The sequence below is a fragment of the Tamandua tetradactyla genome, chromosome X (assembly GCF_023851605.1).
Source record: "Tamandua tetradactyla isolate mTamTet1 chromosome X, mTamTet1.pri, whole genome shotgun sequence".
Taxonomy (NCBI): domain Eukaryota; kingdom Metazoa; phylum Chordata; class Mammalia; order Pilosa; family Myrmecophagidae; genus Tamandua; species Tamandua tetradactyla.
The window spans coordinates 100,139,658-100,154,123 of record NC_135353.1 but is presented as its reverse complement, the minus strand read 5'-3'; the positions used below and the strand labels follow the sequence as shown (position 1 = coordinate 100,154,123).

Sequence of the window (14,466 nt, the reverse complement as noted above, 5' to 3'; positions counted from 1 at the left end):
ATTGTCTCCCAGTGTGTAGGTTGATTTTTTTACTTTATTGACGAAGTTCTTTGATGCACAAAAGTGTTTAATTTTGAGAAGTTCCCATGTATTTCTCTTCAGTGCTCGTGCTTTGAGAGTTCCCATTTATTTCTCTCTTCAGTGCTCGTGCTTTGGGTGTAAGATCTAAGAAACCGCCTCCTAGTATAAGATTTATAAGATATTTTCCTACATTTTCTTCTGACAGTTTTATGGTCTTAGATCTAATGTTTAGGTCTTTGATCCATTCTAGGTTAATTTTTGTATAGGGTGAGAGATACGGATCCTCTTTCATTCTTTTGCATGTGAATTTCCAGTTCTCTAGGCACCATTTATTTTAGAGACTGTTCTGTCCCAGGTGACTTGGCTTGACTGCCTTATCAAAGATCAATTGTCCACAGATGAAAGGGTCTATATCTGAATACCCTATTTGATTCCATTGGTCAGTATATCTATCTTTATGCCAGTACTATGCTGTTTTGACCACTATAGCTTTGTAGTATGCCTTAAAGTCAGGTAGCGTGAGACCTCCGACTTCGTTTTTCTTTCTCAGGATACTTTTAGCTATTCGGGGCACTATGCCCTTCCAGATAAATTTGAAAAAGTAAGTTTTTTGGATTTTAATTGGTATTACATTGAATCTGTAAATCAATTTAGGTAGAATTGATATCTTAACTGTATTTAGTCTTCCAATCCATGAACATGGTGTGCCCTTCCATTTACTTAGATCTTCTGTGATTTCTTTTAACAATTTCTCAGTTTTCTCTTTATAGGTCTTTTGTCTCTTTAGTTAAATTTATTCCTAAATATTTTATTCTTTTGGTTGAAATTGTAAATGGAATTTTTTTCTTGATTTCCCCCTCAGATTGTTCATTACTAGTGTATAGAAACACTACAGATTTTTGAGTGTTGATCTTGTAATCTGCCACTTTGCTGTACTCATTTATTAGCTCTAGTAGTTTTGCTGTGGAATTTTCGGGATTGAAAGCACATTTTTATAATTGTACTATTAATTATAGTAGGACTCACTATATAGTGAAGTTTAATGAATTTAAACAATTTTTTTATCCTATTACCATATACACAATATAACATTTTCCTTTTTAACCACATTCAGATACCTGTTTTAGTGTTATTGTATTCACAACGTTGTGGTACCATCACCACCATCCATTACCAGAACATTTCCATCGTTCCAAATTGGAGCTCTGTACATTTTTTTTATAAGAAAATAAAAAAAGTAAGAAGAATACCCAAAACATTTCCCCTCCCCATTGTTTATTTTCTGTCTTTTTTTCTTACTCACCTGCCCTTTTACTAGATAAAGGGAGTGTCAGTCATAAGGTTTTCACAATCACACAGGCAGACCTTAAAAGCTCTATAGTTACACAGTCATCTTCAAGAATCAAGGCTGTAGGATTACAGTCCAACAGTTTCAGGTTTTTCCCCCTAGCTACTCTAATACACCAAAAACTGAAAAGGGCTATCTGTATATTGCATAATAATAACCTCTAGAATGTCCTCTTGACTGTCTTTGAAATCTCTCAGCCACTACAACTTTATTTTGTTTCATTTCTCTACCCCCTTTTGGTCAAGAAGGTTCTCTCACTCCCACAACACCAAGGCCGGTCTCATCCCTGGGAGTCATGTCCCACCAGATTTTGAGTATCATCTTTGTACTGTTCTTGGTATTTCTTTTCTTGTAACTTTCTTTTGAGATTTTCTACCAATCCATCTTCTCTTTTGGTGTGGTTACTTTTTTTTTTTTTTTGACACTATCTGATGCCTTCTTATATATATATATATATATTAGGCATAGGCAGGCTCCGGGAATCAAACCTGGGTCTCTGGCTCCACAGGCATGAATTCTTGCCGCTGAACCACCATTGAGCCGCCCTATATGTATATTATTATTTTTTTAAACAGTTTTATTCACGTACCATACAATCCATCCAAAGTGTATATAATCAGTGGTTCTCAGTATAATCGGAGTTGTGCATTTATCACCACAATCGATTTGAGAATACTTTCATTTCTTGAAAAAGAAAACATCCCATACCCTTTAAAACCGTCTATTATTGACACTTAGCATTGGTATAGTACCTTTTTTACGATTGAAAGAATATTACAATGTTGTACTAGAGTCCTTAGTTTGCCTTAGTTGTATGTTTTCCCATATATCACCGTATTATTAACACCTTGTAATAGTGACATATATTTGTTCTGGTTCATTTAAGAACTTTCTTATATTTGTACAATTAACCACAGTCTTCTTCCACAACAGGTTTCTCTATAGTATGCAGTCCCATGTTTTATCCTCTAGCTTTCCGTCTAGTAACATACACTCCCTCGACTTCCCCTTTCAACCATATTCGTACTCATCACTGTTATTTACACTTAGAGTATTGTGCTACCTTCACTTCTATCCGTTTCCAAATGTTTGCAACCAACCTTTTTAAAAATTCTGTACATTTTAAGCATCATTTCCCCATTTTCTACTTTCTGTTTCCAGTTAACCTATGCGCTAGTGTTTTAAGTCCCAGAGTTTGCTCATTATAGTTCAATTAGTGCGACTATACTTTTGGTTCTAGCTTATTTTGCTCAACGTAATGTCTCCAAGGTTCATCCATGTTCTTGCATACATCAAGACTTCATTCCTTCTTACAGCTACATACTATTCCATTGTATATATATATATATACCAGTTTTCCTTCTTACAGCTACATACTATTCCATTGTGTGTGTGTATATATATACTAGTTTGTTTATCCATTCATCAGTTGATGGACATTTGGGCTGTTTCCATCTTTAGGCAATTGTGATTAATGCTACTATGAGCATGGGTGTGTTTTGTCGTTCTTAAAGATCCCTTTCTTCCTGTGATTCTTTTTTTTTTCCTGTAATTTTCTTTCTGTCTTTATCTGTTTCAAATTGAGAACTTTCTATACCCATTTAGTGAAGATTCTCCCTCTTTCTGTCCATTCTTCCTATGTTCTGAGAAGACTTTCCTTATAATCACAGGCTCCTTATAATGGTTGTTCACCATCTGGCTCCTTAAACTACATCAAATATTTGTTTCATTGTCTTCTGTGTGTCCCTTTGTGTTTAGTCTGTATTAGTCCTGGTATTTAATGTGTCCTGTCTAGCATACTTTCTATCTTGTTCTTTTTTTGTTTTGTTTATTTTTTGTTAACTCATTTTTTCAACAATTGTTTTGATCCTCACCCTTGTCCTCTAGGGTCAAGGACAGTGGTATATTACTTTTTAGTTGATAAAGTGATTTTTTTATATATGATCTTGGCAAAACCCTGTGAGGTATATGTATTTTAAGTGTCTCCATTTCATAAATAAGGAAAATTAATCTTAGAGACTTTAAGTAACTTGTCTGAAGTCATACAATGAGTGGCAGAGCCAGCATCACCTTGACTTCGCATCCTGTAGTTTCTGTACAGCTGATTCATAAAGATAGACAGTGGGTAGTAATTGATAACTCCTGTTTTCTATTCCAAATTAAAATTTGTTTATGTTACTGGATGAGTCTTAGATAGAATAGTGATGATAGAGAGCAAACAAACTTGATTTTCCTTTCTCATCTGACTGAATTTTCTATGGTTCTTCAGTATTTAATTTTTACGTGTTTTTAATTTTGTTAGGCTTTTGAGAACAACCTCTTTCGTGCCCCAATTTATCTTCATAAGATGCCAGAAACTGACTTTCTGATCATTCGGACTAGACAAGGTTACTATATTCGGGAATTGGTGGATATTTTTGTGGTTGGCCAACAGTGCCCCTTGTTTGAAGTTCCTGGGCCCAACTCCAAAAGGGCTAATACACATATTCGAGACTTTCTACAGGTAAGGATATGTTGCTAGGGAATGGGTCAGGGTGCACTTAAAAAGGGCATGTGGATTTGGGGGCACATCAGGAAAGGCCAAGACACATTGGAGCAGAAGTATGTGGGGGGGTGACCTAGTGAGGACCTTCATCCTTTACTTTGCCAAATGAAATACTTTTGGTTTGTTGAGCAGGTTTTTATTTATCGCCTCTTCTGGAAGAGTAAAGATCGTCCACGGCGGATCCGAATGGAAGATATTAAAAAAGCCTTTCCTTCCCATTCAGAAAGTAGCATCAGGAAGAGGTTAAAGCTCTGCGCTGACTTCAAACGCACAGGTTATCAATTGTGACTAGTTATTTGTCTTCTCTGCTTTTTTCCAAGAAAAGGATTATGATGATTTTCAGTGAAGGATAAACATATACAGGTAATGAAATACAAATATAAATTGATGATCAAAGCTGTATTAGTCAGGGTTCTCTAGGGAAACAGAACCTACAGGCGATATCTGTAAATACTATGAGATTTTTGTAGTAGTTGTCTCATGTGACTGTGGGGATGGATAAGTCTAAGTTCCATAAGGCAGGCTGCAAGCTGGGAATTTCAGTGAAGGTTTTCGATGAATTCCCCAGGAGAAGTTGGCTGGCGGAAGTAGAGATGGAAATGCTCTCCTCTTGCTCACTGTGTCCAGTCAACATGATAACAGTTTAATGGATCAGTGTAATATCTTGTGGGAGGAAGGGACAACATGATAACAGTTTAATGGATCAGTGTAATATCTTGTGGGAGGAAGAGACAATCGAAGTCCCTGCAGACTAGATTATGACATAGGGCTGGGAAAGAAAAGGTAATGTGGCAGGAGTGGAGGCCATGGGCATTTGGGCCACTTCCTCCTGTAACTGCTTATCCCTTCAGGACCTATTGAAACTCTTTCTCACATATGCCACTTCCATTTTATGATGGAGTGCTGTCGTGCATATCCAACTTTATGACAGGGCACGTAACACCCAGCTCATATATAGCAGCTTGGGTCTCATGATAACTTGGTGGGTCTGCATTGTGATTTTCCTATAGGGGCCTGCCAAAGTCTCTAGACAGCATCTCTGTTTGCCACTGATGCTTCCAGCACCATTGGATCTGCTGGATCATATGGCCCAAGTGGCAGAGCAGCCTGGACTTATCTCACAATCTTTTTGTTCTGGTTCCTGTTCAAAATTAAAAACTTTTGGGTCACTGGGTAAATGGGCCAGAGTAGCACACCCAGCTAGACATTTTGCCTCTTTTGGTCATAGAAGGGGCCAGATGCAACAGCTTATCCTTCACTTCAGTGAAAAGGGATATCTTGACATGCCCCACACGATTAACACCTAGAAGTTTCACTGGGGTGAAAGTCCCCTGTATTTTTATTGTATTTATCTCCCACCCTCTGACACAAATCTGCCTTATTGATAAGTCCAGAGTAGTTGCTACTAGTAAATCTAACACTGGAGGCTCTGACTGCTTTTTTGATTGGTTGCCAGGAAATTTAATGTGATTTTTGGGAAGGAAGTAATATACCAGGTTTCCTTGTGGTAGACCAAGTTATTCCTAATGCTGAATTCTAAGGTATGTTTTGATTGAGATGTAGGAACTCGAGCAGCAGAGGCTTTTTGGCCAGTCATGCTAACTATTGCTAGGCCTCTTCTAGGACATTGCCTACTTTAGTCTTGGTTTGCTATTCCTGTTGCTCTCAATGAATGTTAGCACCTTTGGAATTCAAAATAGTCTCATTCTCCCTCTGTATTTTTTCAGGGATGGACTCAAACTGGTGGGTGCTGAAGTCTGATTTTCGTTTACCTACTGAAGAGGAGATCAGAGCTATGGTGTCTCCAGAGCAATGCTGTGCTTATTACAGCATGATAGCTGCAGAGCAGAGACTGAAGGTATACTCTTCTTAGCAACTGCCTGCCTGTGGGTTTTTTCAGAGGGATGGGGGAGAATAGATACTCTTTTCTCATTGGCTTAGAGATGATGGTCACTAGATTATTACCAATTACTAAGAAAATTAACACTGAAGGAGGCATTCTCTGTGTATAAACAGTTTTGGGGAAAACTGCGGTGTAGCCAAATTTCAGTGGGGAAGCTTAAGGGATTATTGTTTTGCTTTGAAAATGATTGCACATCGTTTTGAGTGGTGACTTGAATCTCTTCTTTCCAAGACAGCCATGTAAGCAGGGAGAGTACTTGTCAGTTTTTTCCTACAGCTTCCCAGGTGGGCAGAGATGATGATTGTGCTGGAGGTGAGGTTTAGAGAAGCACAGTATCCTTATCCGGCTACTATAGGAAGGGCCAGCTGGAGTGGGACAACACAGCACTTTCCCACTGAATTAATGAGTCTGAATTTTTATGAGCGTCTCTAATTAAGCTTCCTTGTGAGCCCTGATTATCCATCTGTCAGCTAGTAAGTTCCTTGAAATGTGGTAGTATATGTTCTAATAGCCTCTAAGGATATAGAATGCTGATAGATACAGTGATGTCTTTACAGATCCCGTCCTCTATGCAAAATGTGTTTTGATATTCTGTACTTTGGATTCAGTAAAACTTATGTTTTGTGTTTTTCTACCAATTGATTGATTGATGGATGACTTTGTCCTCTTCCAGGATGCTGGCTATGGCGAGAAGTCCTTTTTTGCCCCAGAAGAAGAAAATGAGGAAGATTTCCAGATGAAGATTGATGATGAGGTTAGGCTTGCACTAATTCTTAATAGTACATAACAGTTATCCTTTTTAAAAAAGTTTTATTGAGTTTTGATTGATGTACAATAAACAACACATACTTAAAATGTGCTGTCAGGTATGTTTTGATGTATGTATATACCTCTGAAACCCTTATGACAGGATAATGATCATTATCTGTCATCCCCAAGAATTTCTTTGTGCCCCTTTGAAATCCCTTTCTCTTGCCTCTTTTCCATCCTTCTTCCCTGTCCCCTGGCTGCCATTGATCTGCTTTCTTTTACACAATAAAATTTGCATTTTCTAGAATTTTGTATAAATGGAATCACACTATATAATCTTTCTTGTCTTTTTTCACTCTGAGTAGTAATTTGGGATTCACTAAGGTCGTTGCATGTATCTATAGTTTGTTCCTTGTTATTGCTTCATAGCATTCCATGGTATGGATATACCCCAGTTTTAACTGTTTATCTGTCAAAAGACATTTTTGTTTCTAATTTTGGGCTCTTTTGAATAAAACTGCTATGCATATTCATGTGCAAATCTTTGTATGGACATATATTTCGTTTTCTCTTGGGTAAAATACCTAGGAGTGGAGTGGCTGGATCATATGATAGGTATGTGTTCAACTTTTTAAGAAACTGCTAAACTGTTTTTCAAAGTAGCTTTGCCATTTCATATTTCCACTAGATGTGCCCGAGAGTTCTAGTTGCTCCACATCTTCACCAATGCTTGGTATGGTCTTTGTGATCTTGGCCATTCTAATAGGTCTGTTGTGGTTTCTCGTGGTTTTAGTTTGCATTCCCCTAATGGCTAAGGATGTTGAGCATCTTTTCATGTGCTTATTTATCCAGATACCATCTTTGGTGAAGTGTCTGTTCCTCTTTTTTGTTCCCCTTTAAATTGGGTTGTTTGTTTTTTTACTGAGATTTGAGAGTTCTTTAAATATTTTAGGTAGTAGTCCTTGATTCGATAGGTGATTTGCACAGATTTTCTACCAGTATGTGGTTTGTCTTTTTTGGGGGGTGGGGTGGGTGTGGGTGCATGGTCCAGGAATCAAACCTAGTCTCCCACATGGAAGGCAAGCATTCTACCAGTGAACACCCGTGCACCCTTGTGGCTTGTCCTTTTAATTGTCTTAGTAGAGTCTTACTGAAGGGCTACTTGTGGTTTTGGTGTCATTTAAGAAATTTTTGCCTAACCCAAAGTTATAAAAAATTTTGTTTTCTTTTAAAAGTTTGATCAGTTTTAGGTCTTACATTTCAACTATTATCTATTTTGAATTCGTTTTTGCATACGGTCCAAGTTACGCATTAAAGTTCATTTTTTTGCATATTGATGTCCAATTGTCGCATCATTTTAAAAGATTAGAAAAAACCTTTTTATTAACCTTTGGAAAAAATGATCTTTTTTTTTTTTTTAACGTGGGCAGGCGGGTCCTCTGGCATGGCAGGCAAGTGTCCTTGCCTGCTGAGCCACTGTGGCCCACCCAAAAATGATCTATTGAAACAAAAATTTGATCATATTCTCTTTTCCAAAACCTTTCTCTGGCACCTCCTTTGTTTTAGGAAGAAGTTTTTAATGTGAATTACAAGGCTCTGCATGATTTGGACCTTGCATGTAATTCTAACTTCCTCTCTCATCTCCTGTCACTGGTACTTTAAACTCCAAACATACTGAAGTTCATTTGGTTCCCTCCATTTTTCTCTCTTGCCTACCAGGCCTTGGCTACTGTTTTCTGCCTGGAATATTTTTTCTCCACTTCTCAAACATCTGGCTTTCATCTGCTACTTATCTTCTCTTAGACACTTTCTATGACTCTTGTTCTTACTCCCACATGGGTTCAGATTGGATGGTCATCCTTTTTCATGTACATGTATAGCACCCTTATAACTTTCTTATTGTGGCACCAATGACCTAGTATCATACTTGGTTGGTTATTTGTCTCTTTTTATTAACATGTGCTCCATGAGAAAATAGTGCATGACATTTAGTAGGTGTTCAATAAATATTTGTTGAATGAGTGAATGATTATAAACAGAAGCAGAAAATGAGGTCAGAATGAGCAGAGAAGCATTGTTGTGCTGTTCTTTTGGGGTTGGAATGAAAAATGAACAGATGTCTAAGAATTTAAGAAACTAAGAGTTCTCTTGATTGGCCTTTAAGATCAAATCTTGAATAGAGAATTGGCCAATTTATAGCTAACGGTGTAGAGTATACTCTTTTTTTAAAAATATTTTTATTGAGGAATCTTTGTGCACACACAGTCCATACATGGTGTACAATCACTGGCTCGTAATATCATCACATAGTTGTAGATCTATCACCATGATCATTTTTTAAAAAATATTTTTATTATAAACAATGAACAAACATAAAAACCTTCTTGTCATGGTTACAATCAGTGGCTCACAATATCATCACGTAGTTGTGTATTCATCGCCATGATCGTTTTTTGAACACTTGCATCTCTCCAGCAAAAGAAAGAAAAAAAACTCATATATGCAATACCTCTTACCACTCCCTTTCATTGACCACTAGTATTTCAATTTATTCAATTTATTTTAACTTTGTTTCCCCTATTATTTATTTATTTACTATCCATATTTTTTACTTATCTGTCCATAGAGTATCAGACACGAGGTTTTCACAATCACACAGTCCTATTGCGAAAGCTATATCGTTATACAATCATCTTTAAGAAACATAGCTACTGGAACACAGCTCTACAGTTTCAGGTACTTCCCTCTAGCCACTCTAATACACTATAAACTAAAAAGGGGGGTATCTGTATAATGCATAAGAATAAATTTTCCGAGTTCACTCATTAAAGTTAGTTCATATCAATGAGACCATACAGTATTTGTCCTTTTTTTTCTGGCTAATTTCATGCAGCATAATTTCACTCACGGTCCATCCACATTGTTATATGGTTTGTGACTTTATTCTTTCTTATAGCTGCGTAATATTCCATCATATGTATATACCACAGCTTGTTTAGCCACTCACCTGTTGATGGACATTTGGGCTGTTTCCATCTCTTGGCAATTGAAAATAATGCTGCTATAAACATTGGTGTGCAAATATCCATTTGTGTCCTTGCCCTCATGTCCTCTGAATAGATAGCTAGCAATGGTATAGCTGGATCATATGGCAATTCTATACTTAGCTTCCTGAGGAACTGCCAAACTGCCTTCTATAGTGGTTGTACCATTTGACATTCCCACCAACAGTGGATACGTGTGCCTCTTCCTCCACATCCTCTCCAGCGTTTTTCATTTTGTTTTTTTTTATAATGGCCATCTGCTGAGTATCAGATAATATCTCATTGTGGTTTTGATTTGCAATTCCCTAATAACCAGGAAAGTTGAGCATCTTTTCATATGCCTTTTAGCCATTTGTATTTCTTCTTCTGAGAAGTGTCTGTTCATGTCTTTTAATTGGGTTAAATTTTTTAATTGGGTTGTTTTTTTGTTGTTGAGTTGAACAACCTCTTTATATTTTCTGGATACTAGACCCTTATTTGATATGTCGTTTCCGAATATCATCTCCCATTGTATAGGCTGCCTTTTTACTTTCTTGACAAAGGTATGTGATTTCTCAATACCTTTTTACTTTCTTGACAAAGTTCTTTGATGCACAAAAGTGTTTAAATTTGAGGTGTCCCCATTTATCTATCATGTTTCAATTTGAGGTGTCCCCATTTATCTATTTCTTGCTTCAGTGCTCATGCTTTGGGTGTAAGATCTAGGAAACTGCCTCCTATTACAAGCTTTATAAGATATTTCCCTACATTTTTTTCCAAAAGTTTTATGGTCTTAGCTCTAATGTTTAGGTCTCTGATCCATTTTGAGTTAATTTTTATATAAGGTGTGAGATACAGATCCTCTTTCATTCTTTTGCATATGGATATCCAGTTCCCCAAACACCATTTATTGAAGAGACTGTTCTGTCCCAGGTGAGTTGACTTGATTGCTTTCTCAAAGATCAATTGTCCATAGATGAGAGGGTCTATATCTGAAGGCTCTATTCGATTCCATTGATCAGTATATCGATTTTTATGCCAGTACCATGCTGTTTTTTCTTTTTCTTTTTTTTTTTGCATGGGCAGGTACCGGGAATCGAATCTGGGTCTCTGGCATGGCAGGCGAGAACTCTGCCACCGTGGCCCACCCAGTACCATGCTGTTTTGAGCACTGTAGCTTTGTAATAACGCCTTAAAGTCAGGTAGTGTTAGACCTCCAACTTCATTTTTCTTTTTCAAGGTTTTTTAGCTATTGGGGGCACCCTGCCTTTCCAAACATAGTGTATACTCTTGATTGGTCTTTGTGTACAGGCATAGTCACATCTTGTTTTAATTCCCTAATAATTGAGTGGGACTGTAAATACTATTCAGTGTCCCAGGAAAGGATAGGATGTTTTGACCAGACCAGTAGTAGAGATATATTGGACTTTGATTTAGTGTTGCTGGGATTGACCAGTTCTTTGAATGCATTCATGTCATCTGTTTTGAGAATATATTAGGTCATTCTAAAGAAACCCTTTGAGCAATTGGGCAGTCAAATGCAATCATCTCTTTGAGAACTCTGTCTTTGAGAACTCCCAGTGAAACCCAAAGAATAAGGGGCTGAAAGGTGCCACTGTTCACATTTTCTTTCTTACCCTGGCTGAGCTCTTAACCTCTATATAACATTAAGAAGAGAGCAGCAAGCTGAGTACTGGGCAACTTTATAACTATTGCTCCTTATGGGTAGTTTTAAAAAGCATCAGAATTACTCATTTTAATTGTTCTACTCTCTGGGTAATGGCTAGATATAGAGCAAATATTTCCCACAGCTCTTGAGAATCCTTTCCTGTATCTCAGGTTCGCACTGCTCCTTGGAATACCACAAGGGCCTTCATTGCTGCCATGAAGGGCAAGTGTCTCCTGGAGGTGACTGGGGTGGCAGATCCCACAGGGTGTGGTGAAGGATTCTCCTATGTGAAGATTCCAAACAAACCAACACAACAAAAGGTGAGACTGTGCATTTTTAGAAAGAGAAAATCAAGAGGGGAAGAAAATGGTGGCTAGAAAGGAACAGAGATGAGTAGAGTAGAGGACCTGGAAAGCAGATAAGTTGCCAGGATGACTTATATGCCTACCTTAAGGAGTTCAATTTACTAGGATTCTCACTTGTTTTTGTTTGAGGTAGGATGATAAGGAGCCTCAGCCAGTGAAAAAGACGGTGACAGGAACAGATGCAGACCTCCGTCGGCTTTCTCTGAAAAATGCCAAGCAACTTCTGCGTAAATTTGGTGTGCCTGAGGAAGAGGTGGGTACAGGCGAGGAAAATATGATCCTAGTTAGAGATGAAAAGGCTAAGTGGCCTGTGAAAGGAACTATCTGGTTAAATTTGTGGTGTAGGTTATAGCGTCTGGGTCTGAGATACTTTTTTTTGCATGCGCAGGCACAGGGAATCGAACCCGGGTCTCCAGCATGGCAGACGAGAACTCTGCCTGCTGAGTCACTGTGGCCTACCCTAAGATACTTTTTGAGTTAGCTTTCCCAAAGCTTTCTGTTTAATCTGTTTTCAGATTTTTTTATTTTATTTTTTTTTGTCTAGCTCTCTAACCCTCTGCCTTGGTTTTTCCTTTGAAATCCCTGAATGATTTGTGTATATGTGTGGGCATATCTGTCTTGTAGATTAAGAAGTTGTCCCGCTGGGAAGTGATTGATGTGGTGCGTACAATGTCAACAGAACAGGCTCGCTCTGGAGAGGGTCCCATGAGTAAATTTGCCCGTGGATCAAGGTTTTCTGTGGCTGAGCATCAAGAGCGTTACAAAGAGGAATGTCAGCGCATCTTTGACCTACAGAACAAGTGTGTTGTTTTAGTGCTGTGGAAAGCCCAAGCTAGAAAGGGGAGGGTTCCCAGACACTATTTTATAATGAAGAGGAGATCTTCTGAAAATGTGATGGATGGTATTTATCCATACTAGTACTTCTAGAGTACTCAGTCTTTTCAAAGCAGCTTGGCAAAGATTTTGAAAGGCAAAAGAGGCCAGACTTGGCTCCACATTCCATGGCAACTCTTGTGGCCTGCTTGGCCTGGCAGCAGGAACAATGGTGATAGATAGGGTTTTTCTGAAGGCATAGTGGTAGGAGAATGATAGTGCAGAATTAAAAATGACAGATGTACTGATTTGTTTCTTAGACTTCCTCCAGGAATTCTGAAACAGTTGCTTTAGTATTTCAAACTTGCCTTGTTGATGAAATGTCTAGGAAAACTTTGTAAACCTTTTCTGTTGCAGACTCTGTGTGTTAGTGGATTTGCAGGGTATTCCTTTCGGGGGGAGGGTAAGTGGTGGTGCATGGGCCAGGAATCAATTAGGATCTCCCTCGTGGCAGGTGAGATTCTACCACTCAACTACCCATGCTTTTTAAGGTAGATTTTCCAGTTTCCTATTTGTGTCTACAATCATATATTTTTTTAGTTCTTTCTGTACTTTCATATTTCCCTTGGTCTTAATTTAACATTGTTTTTTTTTCTTTCTCTTTTTAGGGTTTTATCATCAACTGAAGTCTTATCAACTGACACGGATAGCAGCTCAGCCGAAGACAGTGACTTTGAAGAAATGGGAAAGAACATCGAGAACATGTTGCAGAACAAGAAGACCAGCTCTCAGCTGTCACGTGAACGGGAGGAACAGGAGCGGAAGGAACTACAGCGGATGCTGTTAGGTGAGGGAGGTGGCTTGACAGAAAATGATCAGAGAAGGAGTGTGAAAAGAACTGCAGACTGTTGAGGTAAAGTTGGAGGCAACAGCGGTAGGGGATGAATATAGAGAAGCCTGTAGATGAGGTACAGATATCTGTGAACTAGACTCTGGGTTTGTCTTAGGGGGATAGATTGAAGATACGCTGTTAATCTACTACTGCCTCTAATCTGTATCAGGTGCCTGACCAAGCTAGGGCTAGCAGTGCTATACTTCAGGGAAGCTTTCTGGGCTTTTCATTCTAAAGGGGCAAGAGTTTTTAGTATGCAATCCACAGATGAATTTGTGGGGTTGTAATTTAACCCCTTGAAATTAGTTCTAAAATTCTGTATAAATGTGCATTTTCTGGGAGAAAGAAAGCCATGAATTTTAGAAGATTTTCAAAGGAATCTTAGACCCTAAGAAGAGTGAAGAATCATCAACCACAAATTGTAGAAGTTGGGACTGGAGATGATGAAAGCCTGAACTGGGCTGGGATATGGACATAGGAATGAGAAGAGGGGGAAATCAATATTTCACTGGGATTACTAGAAATATGGTGGTACTATTGGTTAAAGTAGGAAAGTACAGAGACAGGAGCAAGTTTAGGAAGGAAATATGTTTGGAACATATTGGAAGAAATATGTTTGAGACCTGTTGAGTTTTGAGATCCCTATGTCACTTCCCAGTGTATATGTGAAGCAGGAAGTTGAGAATCTGGATCTTGGTACTGAGAGGGTAAGGGCTGAATGAAGATGTACATTTGAATGATTGTTCTCAATCCCAATAGTCTTTCCTGTGTTTTCTCCTCTTCATGGAAGCTTTGTTGTAAAGATGTGATACATAACCCTTCTACCAGTGTGGTCCTTTAGGTCTTTGTTATTATTCCAAGTGTGGTCCTGGAACAGCAATATCTGTATCACATGGAACGTATTAGAAATGCAGAATCCCTGCTGCAGACCTACTGAATTAGGGATCTTTAGTTTCCCAGGATCCCTAGGTGATTCTTATTTGTATTAAAGTTTGACAAGCATACTCTAGGCCTTAAGACTCTGGACTTGTTTCTGTGATAACATTTTTCTCTCTGGGTGGTTAGGTTAATGTGATCATTAGCTACTTCCTGCTTGGAAGTACTTCCTTTTCCCTGTTGTTGAGAGTAATCAGAATA

At 38.3% G+C, this 14,466-nt stretch overlaps 1 protein-coding gene across 8 annotated transcripts in view; it reads left to right on the top strand.

Moving 5' to 3' along the window:
• The window catches only part of TAF1 (TATA-box binding protein associated factor 1), a 99,751-nt gene that overhangs the window by 20,056 nt on the left and 65,229 nt on the right, over window positions 1-14,466 (top strand). For all 8 annotated transcript variants that reach the window (XM_077146277.1, XM_077146274.1, XM_077146275.1 and 5 more), the window contains 8 exons: window positions 3,672-3,872; window positions 4,047-4,188; window positions 5,642-5,772; window positions 6,491-6,571; window positions 11,430-11,579; window positions 11,758-11,877; window positions 12,249-12,424; window positions 13,106-13,284. In XM_077146277.1, coding sequence (XP_077002392.1) covers window positions 3,672-3,872; window positions 4,047-4,188; window positions 5,642-5,772; window positions 6,491-6,571; window positions 11,430-11,579; window positions 11,758-11,877; window positions 12,249-12,424; window positions 13,106-13,284 — 1,180 coding nt within the window. The remainder of the gene's footprint in view (window positions 1-3,671; window positions 3,873-4,046; window positions 4,189-5,641; window positions 5,773-6,490; window positions 6,572-11,429; window positions 11,580-11,757; window positions 11,878-12,248; window positions 12,425-13,105; window positions 13,285-14,466) is intronic.